The 17069-nt window shown below is 43.4% G+C and overlaps 1 protein-coding gene across 3 annotated transcripts in view; it reads left to right on the top strand.

Annotated features, from left to right (window-relative positions):
* Positions 1-4001: 4001 nt before the first annotated feature.
* Positions 4002-17069, top strand: part of dync1h1 (dynein, cytoplasmic 1, heavy chain 1) — a 46814-nt gene continuing 33746 nt past the window's right edge. For all 3 annotated transcript variants that reach the window (XM_088648123.1, XM_088648121.1, XM_088648120.1), the window contains exons 1-13: positions 4002-4387; positions 8496-8583; positions 9257-9430; positions 9954-10209; positions 10598-10784; positions 10958-11229; positions 11485-11712; positions 12403-13479; positions 13766-13945; positions 14141-14290; positions 14451-14597; positions 14942-15082; positions 16838-17014. In XM_088648123.1, coding sequence (XP_088504249.1) covers positions 4129-4387; positions 8496-8583; positions 9257-9430; positions 9954-10209; positions 10598-10784; positions 10958-11229; positions 11485-11712; positions 12403-13479; positions 13766-13945; positions 14141-14290; positions 14451-14597; positions 14942-15082; positions 16838-17014 — 3336 coding nt within the window. In that variant the 5' untranslated portion in view covers positions 4002-4128. The remainder of the gene's footprint in view (positions 4388-8495; positions 8584-9256; positions 9431-9953; positions 10210-10597; positions 10785-10957; positions 11230-11484; positions 11713-12402; positions 13480-13765; positions 13946-14140; positions 14291-14450; positions 14598-14941; positions 15083-16837; positions 17015-17069) is intronic.

Raw genomic sequence — 17069 nt, 5'->3', positions numbered from 1 at the left:
AACCCGCGAAATTAGTATTCTATTTTCGATGCCAAAAGACACCTAATTTGGAAATTCGTGACTTCCCACGACTTAACACTGAATTGTTATAGTCGCATTACAGTGCTAGCCAATTCAACGTACCTTTAATTGCAAGAATGATCTGCTAATAAAAGCGTCAAATACATACTTTGGATGTATTTTAGCTCTGTAAATGTCGTTTACTTAAAAATACTGCAGGGCATTTAGAGGCGATCTGAATAGTTATCTGTAAAATGCACACTCCCAGCTACCCGTCAATAATACAGCGAGCCAATTGCAAATCACATACGATGAAAAAACACGTAACATTAAAAAGCAAAACATGTAACGCACACAAGGGGGAACAAATCTTAAATTACTTTGGACTGATTGGGTAGACATTCCAAAATTTGTTATTTGTTTAAAGGAGAAATTTTAGAACCTCTTCGTGCTGAACTCCTACAGGTGGAGCACGTATCGAGCAGCTACAAGCAAACGCGGCACTGCAGCTTGCGTTCCAGAAACACTTGTATTCGGGAAGCCAGGCTGTACTCCTTAAAATCCCAAGGTACCTGTAGCATCCCATGTGTCTTATTTGTTTCGGAACTGGTCTGGTCATCTACAGGCGGCTTTTTGAAAAACGCAGATATATGCATTTGTTTTGCCATGTTGGCTAATAAACCAAAAACCTAGCGCTAGATAGCTCTAAGAGCGTCTGAAGACAACGATAGCCAATTAGGCTACGGCTACGCGTGCACCGCCCCACCACATTTACATCATTTTCTTATTGGTTACAAAAGATACAGCGAGCCAAAGCAAATCACATACGATGAAAAAAATCCAACACGTAACATTAAAAAGCAAAACATGTAACGCAAACAAGGGGGGAATCTTAAATTACTCTAGAGTGATTGGGTAGGCCTAGGATCAATCAGTGGCTACGCCTCTGATGTAATATCTGTGTGTAAACTCCCTTCCTGGTATTGTGCTTTCCATGAACAAAGCTCCAGAATGACTGTTTTTGCTGGTAGCCAGAAGGAAATGGGGATTAAATTGCTCCCAGTACTATTTCTTCTGAAAGAACACAACATGTGATTAAGGTGAAAGAAACTGAAAATGAACTGCTTTTTGCCAGTACTGGAAGTATCCTTCCAGTACTGGCAATAAAAATAAAAAAATAGAACAGTTTACAGAAAGGAGGACACTTTAGCCAAGATCATGCCTGATCATTACTTTCTTTTGAGTTGTTAGGTGTTAACTAGCCTTTTCCCCTATCTTAAATATACTGTACCACTCAGTTTACAGTACTTTCCTTTGCATTTTTACTGAGGGACTGACCCATCTCTGGGTAAGTATAGATAAGTTCAAGTAGGTAGCTGCGTCAGGATACGTAGGCTGCAAAGGAAGAGGTTCATACATGTTGAAAGGACAACAAAAAAAAAACAACCTTGTGTCTTTTTTCCTTGGAATGGAAATAACCTTTACCTGCTCCCAGGTATAGATAAGACTGCCGTCACTCACCTGCACCCTGAGAAAAAGCAAATCAACTCCAAAACACATTACCAGTGGGGAAACAATCATTCAAGCCGGGAGCTGCGTCAGCAGGCGTAGGCTGCAAAGGAATAAGTAAAGGTTTAGTCCATGCTGGAAAGAGAAGGAAAGAAACACAATGTTTCTGCTGTGGAGCCTTCTTCTGGTGCCGCACTCAAAGAAGGCTCCGCAGCTGAAACGTTGTTTATTCTCCTTTCAGCATGGAATAAACCTTAACTTGTTCCTTTGCAGGGAAAAAAATGTTTGTGGAACATTAAAGACAGCTTTGCAATGTTCATTTTAATAAAGTGATTATTTTTTTGCCGTTAGGTTTTGAAATGGGAACCTTGAGACATATTCCAAGGTTACTCATTATACCTGAAGTGACAAAGGACTCCTTCCACAGGATTTGCTGAATTAAGCGGTTCGGAATGCTTTACCACACCATGGAAGTGTCTGGGCACACCTGCTACCTTGTTGCTGTAATTTTTTAGCTGATGGCAAAAAGCAGCCTCTCAGTTACCATTACAAGCATACAATATTACTGTTATGTATTGTATTGTTTCAATAAAAAAACGTTTTCTAATGAACTGACGGATGCACCACATTTTCAGGAGTTAATATTAAAAACTTGAATATGTTAATGTTTTGGTTTTTTTCCTGCAGCACTGATATTGCTAGTTTGGCCCTGAAAGCATAATTAATCGGCGCCTTTTTTACCATATGTGACCACCATTTGCATGTGGCCTCTCCCTGTAAAAAGAAAAAATATATGAACCTCACTGGGGAAAAAAAGTGCAATCCAGGCTCAGGATGAGTGTTTTAAAAAAGGGGGAAGGAGATCTTGATTCTCGGACATCACTGCAGCAGCCAGAGATGGCTTCAGCTTCAGACGGCTCCTATTGCAGTGCTATCGACGAAGCTGATGACTGCAATCTCTGGTTTCCAGGAGGTGAAGAGGAACTTCACCTAAACCATTCCATTATCGTCATAGGTTTGTCTTCTGTGCAAATGTTCTAAGAATGCTAAGACAAAGCTTAGTTTTTGCGAACCATTCCATTACATTCCAGTGAGGTTATTGGTCTCTGATAAGGAAGTAAAGAGTCTCTAAAATCCCAAACGTTTTCGGAAAATGTTTCATTCAGTTTGCACAGAATACTATCTTTCCTAAATAGAATTTTCTTCTAGGTATATGAAAGTTACCTAATTTCGAATAACCTTACGATACAATCGATTTTTCAAGCGAATAAGACTGAAGTAGTGTACCCATAAATCATTTTTAGCAGTTTGATATCGTCCTCTAGCGGTGTGAAGTGATAACACAACAGACTAGTAATAGCGTTTCAATTCTTACCATCAGATAAACCCCGTTACAACAGTACTAAAAGCACGTTTAAAGCTCAGCATTTTTTTTACCGAAATGAAATAAACATTCACGTTTTGTTGATTCAGAATATTTCCACAGTTTACATAATACTACGGAGAAATTAGCTGCTGTTGAATCTGGGTGGATCGACTGCAGGATAATAGGACTGCTGTATTGCACTTGTTTTCGGGAGCCAAATCCGTAAATGCTGCTGAATAGTTTTTTTTTTCACAACAGAAACCTAAGAGAAAAATATAACTTTAAATGCATGAGTATAATAACAAACTAGGGTGCGCTTTTAGTTGCGTACAGTACTTTTTCAGAGGCAGATATGGTCGTGCTCTTCTATACAGTGATTAAGTAACAATAGTGCTGCAGCCTGTTAACTTTTTCGATCAACTGTAGCGCTGCATTGCTGTACATCCAACAACCGACCTCGCTTATATAATGTCTTCATTATAATAGCTATAAGTTATATATTAAAGTTAAATAAATATATAACAAAAAAAAGAAAAAGACAAGCCTGTTCTATTCATGACCCTCCCCTGCGGCAGCACAGTGCGCAGATACAGGAGGGACAAGTTCATCACAAACGTGCTCAAATAATTGCTTGTGAATTATTAACGTCAGGAAGAGCTAACAACATTCCGCACAATGCGTTACAGTAAGTAATGGGACACTGCGGAAATTTGTTTATGCGCAGTTATATACATATAGATTGGCAAAAGCCTTTCAAGTACGAAAATCTTTAAAAAAAAGATTTCTAGCTTTCTTGCGCTGGTTCTGTAACACATTAGGGGCTTTTACCAACCACTATACCGTTGGAGTAACACGAACATTACACTTACTATACGTATGATCATAATCCAGAAATAAGGATAAATAATAGCACGCCCCAGTATTTCTGCATAGACAGAGAACCACTCCCTGTTATTTTTTTCTCAAAGAAAAAGACAATGGACAACACTCCAGATCGGGATGGTTGCGTTGGTTAATGGGATTTGTATTTCTTCTTATGCCTACCGCCATCAAAGTGACGTAGCTATAAACAACAAGTCCCAGAATGCACGGCGCACGCCTACGTCACGGCTCTCGTCGCTCAGAGCTGTCATTTGACCAGAGCCTCGCTGGAGTCTGTTTCATTTAACCGACGACAGCAGGAGCGGTGATTTTTTCTCTTCCTCTTCCGTGGAATAAATCGTATAGCATTCAGTGGTAGACCGCACTGGAAGATGTCTGATAGCGGAGGAGGCGGCGGAGACGACGGCCCGGGCACCTTAGAGGTGTCCGCCGCCGTGCAGACCGTTGCTGACACGTCTGTGCTGCAGAAGCACATCCGCAAGCTTGTTCCGCTGCTCCTGGAAGATGGCGGCGAGGCCCCGGCCTCCCTGGAAACCGCCCTGGAGGAGAAGAGCTCGCTGGAGCAGATGAGGAAATTCCTCTCGGACCCGCAGGTCCACACCATCCTGGTGGAGAGGAACACCTTGAAAGGTCCGTTGCCGTACGAGGTGTGAGAATCGGTGCTTAGGCTGAGGTGACGTGGGGGCTGGTGCCATCGGCGCATCTCCAGCGCCAAATGATGCTGCATCACTCTCCAGCCAGACTGCTGAGACACAGCCTGAGGACTTCTGGCTGCGTGGTACCCTGTACGAGCCTCAGCGTGCAGAATCAGCCCTTTAACGCATATTCCCACTTCTCGATGGACCCTTTCATTTGCGTTTCAATAGCTGTTTGAATAGAACTATCGCTTTAATAGACCTCGGTTTTATTGGGGAATTCACGGACTGAGCTGCAGTTGTTTTTCGGGGTCAGTAGTTGATACGCCGTGCTTTAAAGAAACGTTCTCGTTAAATTAGGTTATTTTAGGTATCCGGCGGGGAATAGCATCAGTTTCGCTGGTGTGTATCCGCCTTGCGGTCATTTTCCTTTCGGTGACCGTTTGTTGTCGTTTTCCCGATTTTCGGTACTTGCGTACGAACACTAGTTGTTCTGTTGACACAGTCTGTGAAAAGCGCAAGGGTGGAGCATTGGGCTTCACCCGTGTGTTTGAACTGGCGCTGCTTCCCAAGGGTTTCCAGTAGGTGTGGTCTGGTAATGATCAGTCCACTGGAGTTAAGAAGAGGTGGTATTCGCCTATTAAAAGTTACAACAATCACAGTTTTATATGCCTTTCCGTTTATCGCACCTTGGTAGTTTCTTAAAATATTACCGGATCGTAAAAATATAGGCTTTAAAATAAAGGTTTTAAAGTGGGTTATATCTCAAGCACCAAAGTATAATTATTCTCTTAGTGGAAGTTCAGTTTGCCGCAATCCCAAATTAGATCCTCGCATGCAAATATGTATTTTAGTAATTGGACATATCCCAAGCTCAGGATATTATTTCGGGCTAGATTTCGTGTCCTCATGCAATGTCTAAACAGGTCCTTAGATGGTAAAACGTCTTATAGAAACCTTTCTTCTTTTTACCTGCAAGTAGTGCTACGGAAGTCTGCATTGCACCGTGCCCAGACAAAGAGTATATTTATCCTGCGCTAAGACGATAATAAGTTTGCTTTTCCAAACGACAGGTCTACAGCAGCTTGCCGTTTTTAAATATAACATTTCTTAGAATTTACGTTTGATGTTTTCATGCTTTGACTGTATGCGATAATAATAATAATAATAATAATAATAATAAACTTTATTTTATATAGCGCCTTTAAAGGTGGCTTCTCAAAGCGCTTTACAGGATGACAATAACAATAAATAAGAAGACTACAACAATAAATAAGAAAAATTTCACAAGACAGGACACAATTATAATTACAGCAATACAACAATAACAATAGAGGAGACCGTGGAAGATGGTATTAAGAAGAGCAGAGGGGTGAAGAATGGAACCAGTTAAGTAAAGGCTTTTCTGAAAAGGAGGGTTTTGAGTCTGGATTTGAAGGAGTTTAGAGAAGGTGACTCTCTAATATCCTTGGGCAAGGAGTTCCAGAGCTTGGGGGCATAGCAGGAGAAGGCCCTGTCGCCCATACAATGTAGACGGGCTTGGGGGACAGTAAGGAGGGCAGAATTTGAAGAGCGGAGGTTGCGAGGTGGGGAGTAGGGCGATAAAAGTTCAGACAGGTATTGAGGTGCCAAGCCATGTAAAGCCTTGTAGGTGAGCATGAGGATTTTAAAGTCTACGCGGAATTTGACCGGAAGCCAGTGCAAGGACTCCAGGATAGGAGTAATGTGAACACTTGCACTAGATCTGGTCAGGATTCTGGCTGCTGAATTTTGGACATACTGCAGCTTGTTCAGAGTAGATTTAGATACCCCAGGGAGCAGAGCATTGCAGTAGTCAATTCGAGAGAATACAAATATGTTGATCAGCTTTTCAGCCACAGTTAATGATAGCATAGGGCGTAGTCTTGCGATATTTCTAAGGTGAAAAAAAGATGTTTTGACAGTATGCTGTACATGTGGGTCGAATGTTAAGCCAGAATCGAATATAACCCCAAGGTTTTTCAATTTTGATTGGAGCTCAAGTACAGAGCCATCTACAGACAGGGTTACAGGACTGGCTTTGCGAAGTTGATGGGGGGTACCAATAAGCATGACTTCAGTCTTGTCACAGTTAAGATGAAGGAAGTTTTGAGTCATCCAAATTTTTATGTCAGAGATGCAATTAGATAGAATAGAGACAGCCACATCAGTGTCGGGTTTGGTATGGATGTATATTTGAGTATCGTCAGCGTAAAAATGAAAGCTGAGGCCATGTGATCTTAAAAGCTGACCAAGTGGGAACATGTAAATGCTGAAGAGCAAGGGGCCCAGTATTGAGCCCTGAGGGACACCAGACTTGACAAGACCAATTTCAGACCTGTACCCATTGAGAGAGACAAAGTGACAGCGATCAGTGAGGTAAGACTTAAACCATTTGAGGGCAGTGTCAGAGACTCCAAACACAGTCTCGAGACGAGAAAGCAAGATGTTATGGTCAACAGTGTCAAAGGCAGCACTGAGATCAAGAAGGATGAGTATGGAAAGAGAACCAGAATCAGAAGCTATTAGGAGATCGTTGGTGACTTTGACTAGGGCGGTCTCTGTGCTGTGAAGTTGACGGAAGCCAGATTGGAGGGGTTCGAAAAGGTTGTTTGTCATGAGGTGGTTATGTAACTGAAGTGTGACAGCACGTTCTAGAATTTTAGAGAGAAAGGGTAAGTTGGAGATGGGGCGAAAGTTGTTAAGATTGTCGAGAGCCATGTTAGGCTTCTTTGGCACTGGGGTAATAGCAGCAGTTTTGAGGACCGTTGGTACAATGCCGGTGCTCAAGGATTCATGTATTATATTGAGGACAATGGGACAGAGAGAAGAGAAACAGGACTGGAATAAAGTGGTGGGAACGGGATCTAAAATAGATGTGGTGGGTTTCATGCGCGTAACTAGTTTGTTTAGGGATGCTGAGTCAAGAAGAGAGAAGCTGGAGAGACGGGAACCAGAGAAGTTGGATGAGGAGGGAGGAGGTGTGGAAATTATATCCGTAGTGGAGAGAATGTGATGCCGGATGTTGTCAATCTTAGAACTAAAGAAATCTAAGAATGTGTTGCAAAGTTGTGATGAGGCAGGTAATGTGGTGGGGCAGTTTGGCTTGAGCAGTCTGTTGATGGTGGAGAAAAGATGTCTGGGATTGTTTTGGTGATTTTCAATGATGTGAGAGAAGTAGGTGGATCTAGCAGACTCTATAGTAACCTTATAATCAGATAAGTAATCTCTCCAGGCCTGATAATGTACATTTAGGCCGGAAAGACGCCACCTACGCTCAAGTTTGCGAGAGGCTGCCTTCATGAAACGCAGATGGTCATTGTACCAGGGGGCAGGGCGAGAGAAGGAGATGGTTCGAGTTTTTAAAGGAGCAAAGGTGTCGAGGGTAGATAAAAGAGCATTGTCAAGTAACTGTATTTTTATAAAATGAAATGAGAGAAAAGTGCATCATAATCAGTTTAGGGTATAGTGCCTGGTGATCTGTGGAGGGTCTGTATTTCTCGCCTTTCAGCAGATTTATTAATTGCTAGTTACCTAAGAGTTACCTCTTGATTTAAATCACCAGATTTTGTCTCTGTGTTGTCAATTCAATGATTGCTTTGCACTTCAACGAAAGGTTTGTTTTCTACATGGGACCCCCTTGCTAATACCTAGTTTCAGAACTTGTATGTTGCAGTGTGACATTGAGTCTTGCTTTAGTGACAAAGTTCACTTCGGCACTGCCATGTCAGTGCATTTCTATCTGCAGTGATTACATCATTCAGTACACTGGGCCAGTGCCCCACCCACAGTGACATCAGCTGATCCTGAAACAGGGACTTTGTATTATTATTCCAGCACAAATTGCTGTGTTGCATGACGGAATTTTTTTTTTGGTATTTTCTTGTCTGCATCATAATAGTTTCAAGCAGCAAAAAAAACATTCTCCATATCAGGATTAAAGACTCAGGATTTAACTGCGTATCGAGTACAGTATCTGTGTTTTTCCTCCTCTTAATTTGAATTGATTTTTCTTTTCCTCTGGGTCTTGAACAGAGGAGTGTTACCTAGACTGCTGAATTATTCTTCCCTTTCTCTCCTTGCAGAGGATGTTGGAGATGAGGGAGAAGAGGAGAAGGAGTGCATCTCTTACAACATCAGCATTGATATTCACTATGGGCTCAAGTCAAACAGGTTTGGAAAGCTAGACTATAGAGTCTGTCTCCTGCAGAAACAGCATTGCACTGCAGTAGTGTAAAATACTCTTTATCAGAGCACTGCCACACTAGTCATATTTGTTTTACTTTGGAGTTGGAAATAATTACTTTTTTTTAAATGATTTCATTGTACTGTATATTTAATATTTCATGGTGAATCAGAGCAACACAAGGTCCATAAATATAGTACATAATTTGAGATTATTGTTTAATAAATAGATATAGAAATGTTTGCCTACACAAGCATATTTTTTTTCATAGCAAAACTAGGCTTTGAAATAACAAGGCGAGTCCTTGTTGCTTTTCTTATTAGTTTTAACTTGATTTCAGAGCAAGAATTACAAAAGCACACATGAAAGAAGTGTTGAAATGTATTTACTGTAATGTGATAGTTGAGTTATTTAACTGCATTTGTGCTGTGAAAACTTTGCAGTTATCACTTTAGTTAACCAATGTAGCTCTTGTGTTCAGGTAACACAACTTTTGTTCTACAAACCAGTATATTTGTTCAACCAGCCTGTTGACTTAATGAGAAGATGTGTGATCCTGTTGAGCTTAACCAACAGCACACTGGCTAGAGCACTTTTCCTTCTAACCCCGACAGTGAAGCAATGTGTTTAAGTCTGTGTCTTGTGTGTGCGCCTTTGCAGCCTGGCATGCATCAAGAGGACAGGGGTCATCGATGCTGACAAGCCCATTTCATCACAGCTGCGTGTCCTGACGCTCAGCGAGGACTCTCCTTATGAGACACTACACTCCTTCATCAGCAACGCCGTTGCCCCCTTCTTCAAATCCTACATCCGGGAGTCTGGGAAGGCTGACAGGTACACTTTAAGATTAAAAGGCTGTGCTTTGCCTGTCAAGATTATAACAATAATTGCTCAAACTTATATAGCGCTTTTCTGGACACCACACACAAAGCGCTTTATAGGTAATCGGGACTCCCCTCCGCCACCACCAATGTGCAGCATCCACCTGGATGATGCGACAGCAGCCATAGTGCGCCAGAACACTCACCACACATCAGCTAAATTATTATGCATCTAAGCACCCTGAATGTCTGCGGATACTCATGAGTTTAGGATACTTTGAAAGTGGATGCACATTTCGTGTATTGATAAATGAATTTAAGGGAGCTAATTGTAAATAAATGGCAAACAGTGGAAATGTTCTTGTTTGCTTGAATCAACCAATAGACTACTTTTAAAGGTAGAGTAGTAATGCAGTTGAAAGCAATGTTGCCTAGGTACAGTGTTGAATCCAAATTGTGAAGCTAAAGGCCCCTTATTAAATCTCTCTGTAACAGATCAATAGTACCTGATCTGGGTTTTTTTCCTGCTGCTCCAGGGATGGCGACAAGATGGCGCCCTCCGTGGAAAAGAAGATCGCGGAGCTGGAGATGGGGCTCCTGCACCTGCAACAGAACATCGAGATCCCCGAGATCAGCCTGCAGATCCACCCCATCATTACAAACACGGCCAAGCAGTGCTACGAGCGTGGGGAGAAGCCCAAGGTCACCGACTTCGGGGATAAAGTGGAGGACCCCACCTTCCTCAACCAGCTGCAGTCTGGGGTGAACCGCTGGATCAGAGAGATTCAGAAGGTGTGAACAGGAGGGGGCATGGGACACTGTTTGATTTTTGTGTTTTAGTAGCGTAACATAAGGCACCATTACATTGCTAATGTATGTTAAACCTCTGCATGAAACAGTAATGTTACTGTAACATGGCTTTGATCTGCAGATAGTATTTAAATTATCTTTGCATGTTTTTTTTTATTAAAGTTGTTTTTTGGATCTTCACAATGTACTGTTAAAGGTTGCATATTCAAGGTTAAAAAAAAAAGAGCGATAGCTGAACTACTTGAAACTTAAATATTTTGTTTTGACCCAACACTACCATGGTGGGTCAGCATGCAGCACCTGTGGTCTGTGCTGGGTTTCAGTAGACCTTGTCCTTACCCTTTGCTGCTACTCTCCTGCCGTTATTCAGGTGACTAAGCTTGACAGGGACCCTGCCTCTGGAACAGCACTGCAAGAGATCAGTTTCTGGCTCAATCTGGAGCGTGCGCTGAACCGCATCCAGGAAAAAAGGGAAAGCCCTGAGGTTCTTCTCACCCTGGACATCCTCAAACACGGCAAACGTTTCCATGCAACTGTCAGCTTTGACACTGACACTGGTAAGTGGGCTTTCCTGTGGGCTTGCGAACTCTTCTGTTTTGACCACGTTGTTTATTCTGACTTGTGATTCATTTACAAAGAAAACCAAGTGTTTTAAATCATCTTATCCTCCCTGATTGTTTATGGGAAATAATTATTTCTGTCTTATAAGGTTGAATGGGTTTTTTTGCAGGTCTGAAACAGGCTGTGGAGACTGTCAATGACTACAACCCCCTGATGAAAGACTTTCCACTGAACGACCTTCTGTCAGCCACAGAATTGGACAAAATTCGCCAGGCCCTAGTGGCCATTTTCACTCACCTGAGGAAGATCAGGAACACTAAATATCCCATTCAGCGAGCCCTGCGCCTAGTGGAAGCTATTTCAAGGGACCTCAGCTCCCAGCTTCTCAAAGTCCTGGGGACCAGGAAGCTCATGCATGTGGCCTATGAAGAATTTGACAAGGTCAGTTTTCTTCAGTAGAGCTTTTCATCTCTTTAAACTGAAAAGGTCTAACAACAGGAGATTTAATCAGTAGATTTGAGTGGCAAAGGTAGATCGGAAAACCCGTAAGCTTGGGTAGAATGTAGAGTGGATTGATGAAAGTTTCAGTCAACAGCCAAAAAGAAAATTTCCTTTCATTTGTAGGGTGAAAATGTCTTTGCCTGTGATACTTCCTCAAGCTTGTTGTTGATCCCCTCCCTGTCCATTCTCTCTCAGGTGATGGTGGCGTGCTTTGAGGTTTTTCAAGCCTGGGATGATGAGTATGAGAAGCTTCAGGTGCTGCTGAGGGACATTGTGAAGAGGAAGAGGGAAGAGAACCTCAAAATGGTGTGGCGCATCAACCCCGCCCACCGCAAGCTGCAATCCCGCCTGGATCACATGAGGCGCTTCAGACGGCAGCACGAACAGCTTAGAGCCGTCATCGTGCGCGTCCTCAGACCACAGGTACAGCACTGGGAACAAGACCCCCTCGGAGACTTGAGTTGTGCTTCCCAGATTGGTGAGGGGAACCCTCTTTAGGAGACCGGGAAAAGAATGCGAGTCCAGGCTACAGAGGTGAAGCAATCATCAGGCCTTTATTTCAGCTGAAGTCAAGGCACCATATAGCAGCATTAGAGGAAGAAAAAGTTTTCTTTTTTCTTTCTCTACCCATTCCCCTGGAAGCGTTTTTTCTTTATAAACAGATAACAAAAAATTTGAATTCTCAGTCCTACGCACCCCCCCCTCCCTTCCAGCAGTTGGATGACTTTCCTTTCTTGCCTGCTGCACATCTGTTATGGAACAACTTGATTTGCAGCTCCCTGCAGTCTGTGCATTGTGTCAGAATCTCAAGGACATATTGTTAACAAAAGCATTTTAAACATTAGTAACTTTTGCTAATGGTGGATGTTAGGATTGGTGCTTTGAGTACAAACATAAGGTTACAAGTGTTATAATTGCAATATTTTTGAGATCACGGTGTTATATAAAAACAATCCTTCACCTGCCTGTGTGTGGCTTTCTGGTGCATGTTACAAATGGCCCAAATCATGATGGGATTTAAATTGCATATAGAAGAAAAAAAACTAAACGTTTAGTCTAATCTTATGACGGTGAATGTGTTTCTAATCTTTCCCTGTCGCTTGTTGGTCGCAGGTATCCGCTGTCCCCCAGCAGACTCCAGGGGAGGCAGTGGAGCCTCCAGACCTGAAAGTTGCGGAGGTTCTTTTTGACGCGGCGGACGCCAACGCCATCGAAGAGGTGAATCTGGCCTACGAGAATGTGAAGGAGGTGGACGGGCTGGACGTGTCGAAGGAAGGCATGGAGGCGTGGGAGGCGGCGATGAAGCGCTACGACGAGCGGATCGACCGCGTGGAGACGCGCATCACCGCCCGCCTGCGCGACCAGCTGGGCACGGCAAAGAACGCCAACGAGATGTTCCGCATCTTCTCCCGCTTCAACGCCCTGTTTGTGCGCCCGCACATTCGGGGGGCCATTCGCGAGTACCAGACCCAGCTCATTCAGCGCGTGAAGGATGACATCGAGTCCCTGCATGACAAGTTCAAGGTACAGTACCCCCAGAGCCAGGCTTGCAAGATGAGCCACGTACGCGACCTGCCTCCGGTTTCCGGCTCCATCATCTGGGCCAAGCAGATTGACCGTCAGCTGACCGCCTACATGAAGCGAGTGGAGGACGTGCTCGGCAAAGGCTGGGAGAACCACGTGGAGGGGCTGAAGCTGAAGCAAGACGGCGACAGTTTCCGCATGAAGCTGAACACCCAGGAGATTTTCGACGACTGGGCCCGCAAGGTCCAGCAGCGGAACCTGGGCGTGTCGGGCCGCATCTTCACCATCGAGAGCACCCGGGCGCGGGGCCGCAGCGGCAATGTGCTGAAGCTCAAGGTCAACTTCCTCCCCGAGATCATCACCCTCTCCAAGGAAGTGCGCAACCTCAAGTGGCTGGGCTTCCGGGTGCCCCTGGCCATCGTCAACAAGGCCCACCAGGCCAACCAGCTGTACCCCTTCGCCATCTCCCTGATTGAGAGCGTGCGCACCTACGAGCGCACTTGCGAGAAGGTGGAGGAGCGCATCTCCATCTCCCTGCTGGTGGCCGGGCTGAAGAAGGAGGTGCAGGCTCTGATCGGAGAGGGCATCGCCCTCGTGTGGGAGTCTTACAAGCTCGATCCTTACGTCCAGCGGCTGGCAGAAACTGTCTTCAACTTCCAGGAGAAGGTCAGTTTTCAGCTTTCTCCCTTTGTCTTTAATAATATTATCTGGTTCTACTTTCAGGAGTTTCTTATGCATTTTGATTACCAGGGTTCAGTAATTCATTGTCACTCTTTTAGTGACAGTCGGAAAGTGATTTGCTGCTGTTGGGGATTTTCTGTTAAATGCCTGTTGAATAATGTGAGACATGTTAAGATTTTGTCTGACTGCCATAGTTATCTGAGTTCTCATGTGATAAGTAATTACAAGCTTGAAAATGTAAGTGCTGATCTTTTTGCATTTCCTTTCCTAGGTGGATGACCTTCTCATCATTGAGGAGAAGATTGACCTGGAGGTGCGCTCTCTGGAGACCTGCATGTATGACCACAAGACTTTTACCGAGATCCTGAACCGAGTTCAGAAGGCAGTGGATGACTTGAACCTGCACTCCTACTCCAACCTGCCTATATGGGTCAACAAGCTAGACATGGAGGTCAGTGAATTCAGATTTGTCTGAACTTGATCAAACTGTGGGATGTGCTTAACTATATTCTTTGAAGATGTACTAGAAGGTTGACTAACTTGTAATAGAAGACATTTCTTACAGTTTTTAACAATAAATTGTTTTGACGTTTTTGGATGTGCTGTGTGGGTTAGCTCAAAACTACCTGTTTTAATATCTGTGCAGATCGAGAGGATCCTGGGTGTGCGTCTGCAGGCCGGACTCCGAGCCTGGACCCAGGTCCTGCGAGGACAGATGGAAGACAAAGCAGATGTGGACATGGACACTGACGCTCCTCAAGTCAGTCACAAGCCTGGAGGAGAACCAAAGATCAAGGTGAGAGTTCACGTTCACATTGTGAAGGTTGACCATATCTTTCAGAGCTTTCTGAGTGCAGGTGTGCATTGGTGTTTGATGGGGCTGTGCTACTACCGTGTGGTATTTAATATGATGCAGGAGTTACTTCTTGCTGCTCATAGGGTGTCTTCTTTTGCAGAATGTTGTACATGAGCTGAGGATCACGAATCAAGTCATCTACCTTAACCCTCCCATTGAAGACTGCCGGTACAAGCTTTATCAGGAGATGTTTGCGTGGAAGATGGTCATCTTGTCTCTTCCCCGAATTCAGAGTCAGAGATATCAGGTTTGCAGTTTAAGTAATTATTAATACTTGACTGGGAAGCAAGTCTCAACGTCTGAAGATAATCCTGTGAAAGTGGATTCTGTTGTGTCCAATCTGAATTTGACAACCATGTTGTGTGATACAGAAAGATTTTTAAAAAAGCTTATTGCAGCTGGAAATGTGTAAAAGCTCATTCTGTTTTTGATGCTAATTTTGTGTTAGTTTTTCACTTCTGAATTATTCCCAGCGTGGACATGCTTCTCTGAAATTGAATAATAAAGTAGCAGCTCAACTCAGGTTATTGAAAGTTAAGAGATTTTATTGTTTGCATGTTAACAAGTGCAGTGTGATTTTTCTGCTGTCAGGTGGGGGTGCACTATGAACTGTCTGAGGAGGAGAAGTACTATAGGAATGCCCTGACCAGGATGCCTGATGGCCCTGCTGCCTTAGAGGAAGCCTACTCTGCTGTCAGAGAGAATGTTAATGAGGTGGAGCAGTATGTGAAGGTATGGCTCTCTTTGTATTTGACAGGCCTTTGTTTTGTGCCATGATCTTAGAAACTGATTTCAAATTCCAGTACTCCAGTAACCAAAACTTTAATGGTTTGCAGTTTGATTTTATAATTTTTAAAAGTTTAAGTTTAAAATTCTGTTCTGAATTTTGTACTTTTGTTTTATATCTGTTTCTAAGCCTATTACTTTGCAAATCTTCTATACTTCATCCCTTCTTTTATTTTTAAAGGAAAATTATTTTGGGTATCTCTTGTTGAACTGCTGGAGAAAAACAGACAAAATATTCAAAACTAATCTGTGAAACTAAACAAACGTGTTTAAGTGTGGGCTGTCACGGTTATCTCTGAACTGTACAAAGTTAAAAATAAGGTTTGTTTCTGATGCCCAGTGAAGAAAAGCAAGTAACACTTTTCCAAGGTGTGGAAAAACACTTTTCCAAAGTGAAGTGACTTTCACCCACTTCAGTTTAAAGGGACATGATATAAACTTCAAGTTTGGAGTGCAGCACTGGCTGTGATGCACCTTTTCTGTGGTGCTTCCAAACATCTGATGTCCTGGATTATAAACTATCTGACCTGCAAGCCACAGTATGTACGGCTACAGAGCTGTGTGTCCGAGCAGGTTGTTAGCAGTACTGGGGCTCCACAGGGGACTGTCTTTGCTCCATTTCTGTTCACCTTTTACACCTCTGACTTCTTCAAGTGCAACTCTGAGGCATGTCATCTGCTGAAGTTTTCGGATGCCTCTGCAATTGTGGGGTGTATTAGAGAGGGGAGGGAGGAGGAAAATAGGAGTTTGATTACCAACTTTGTGGAGTGGTATCATCTTAACCATCTCCAGCTTAACACCAGCAAGACAAAGAAATGATCTTGGACTTTCGAAGGAATAAGTCTCTGCTGAACCCTGTTTCCATCCAGGGTGAGGACATAGAGGACGTACAGTCCTACAAGTACTTAGGGGTACACCTGGATGAAAAGCTAGTCTGGTAACATTGACGCCCTGTACAAGAAAGGTCAGAGCCAGCTCTATTTTCTTAGGAGGCTCAGGTCCTTTGGTGTGTGTGGAACACTGTTACACATTTTTTTTTTAATCAGTGGTGGTGGCGGCCATCTTCTACGCTGTTGTGTGCTTGGGCAGCAGCATCATGACAAAAGATGCAAATAGGCTCAATAAACTTATCAAGAAGGCTGACTCTGTGTTGGGGATGAGCCTTGACCCCATGGAGGTGGTGGCTGACAGGAGAATGCTGACCAAGCTCACAGCCATCATGAACAACACCTCTCATCCGCTTCATGGGACTGTTACTGGGCAGCAGAGCACTTTTGGCAACAGACTGCTCCAGCTACGGTGTTCAAGGGAACATTTCCGCAGGTCTTTCCTCCTGGCGGCTGTCAGGGTGTATAACGCTGCCCTAGGCTAGGACTGTTAGCCCTTCATTTGCTCTTCTATGGACAGCATGTTGCTCCAGTGTACTTTTTGGACAATCAGTCTGTATAAACCTATGCACATTTTGCACATATTCTATTGTTTTTACAGTGATTATGATCATCACATTTTGCACACACCTATGTATTTATTTTGTTGTCTTTTGTTTTATAACTATTCTGATGTCTGTTTTTGTTTGTCCTGGGCTGGACTGCTGTAACACATCAATTTCCCTACAGGCTTAATAAAGTCTAATATATCTATCTCAAGTTCCTGAAAAATATTTGCTGACGTTGTCTTGTTTTCCCTGTCACAATTCTTCAGGTTTGGCTCCAGTATCAGTGTCTGTGGGACATGCAGGCAGAGAACATTTACAACCGTCTCGGGGAGGATCTGAACAAGTGGCAGGCTTTGCTGGTTCAGATCCGAAAAGCTAGAGGAACCTTTGATAATGCCGAGACCAAGAAGGAGTTTGGCCCTGTGGTCATAGACTACGGCAAGGTAAAATCAACTGACTGAACCTGGAGATTGTTTGACATGAATGGTTTATCTATAA

The sequence above is a fragment of the Lepisosteus platostomus genome, chromosome 10, assembly GCF_059453375.1.
Source record: "Lepisosteus platostomus isolate fLepPlt1 chromosome 10, fLepPlt1.hap1, whole genome shotgun sequence".
Taxonomy (NCBI): Eukaryota; Metazoa; Chordata; class Actinopteri; order Semionotiformes; family Lepisosteidae; genus Lepisosteus; species Lepisosteus platostomus.
This window is presented reverse-complemented; position numbering and strand designations above follow the sequence as displayed.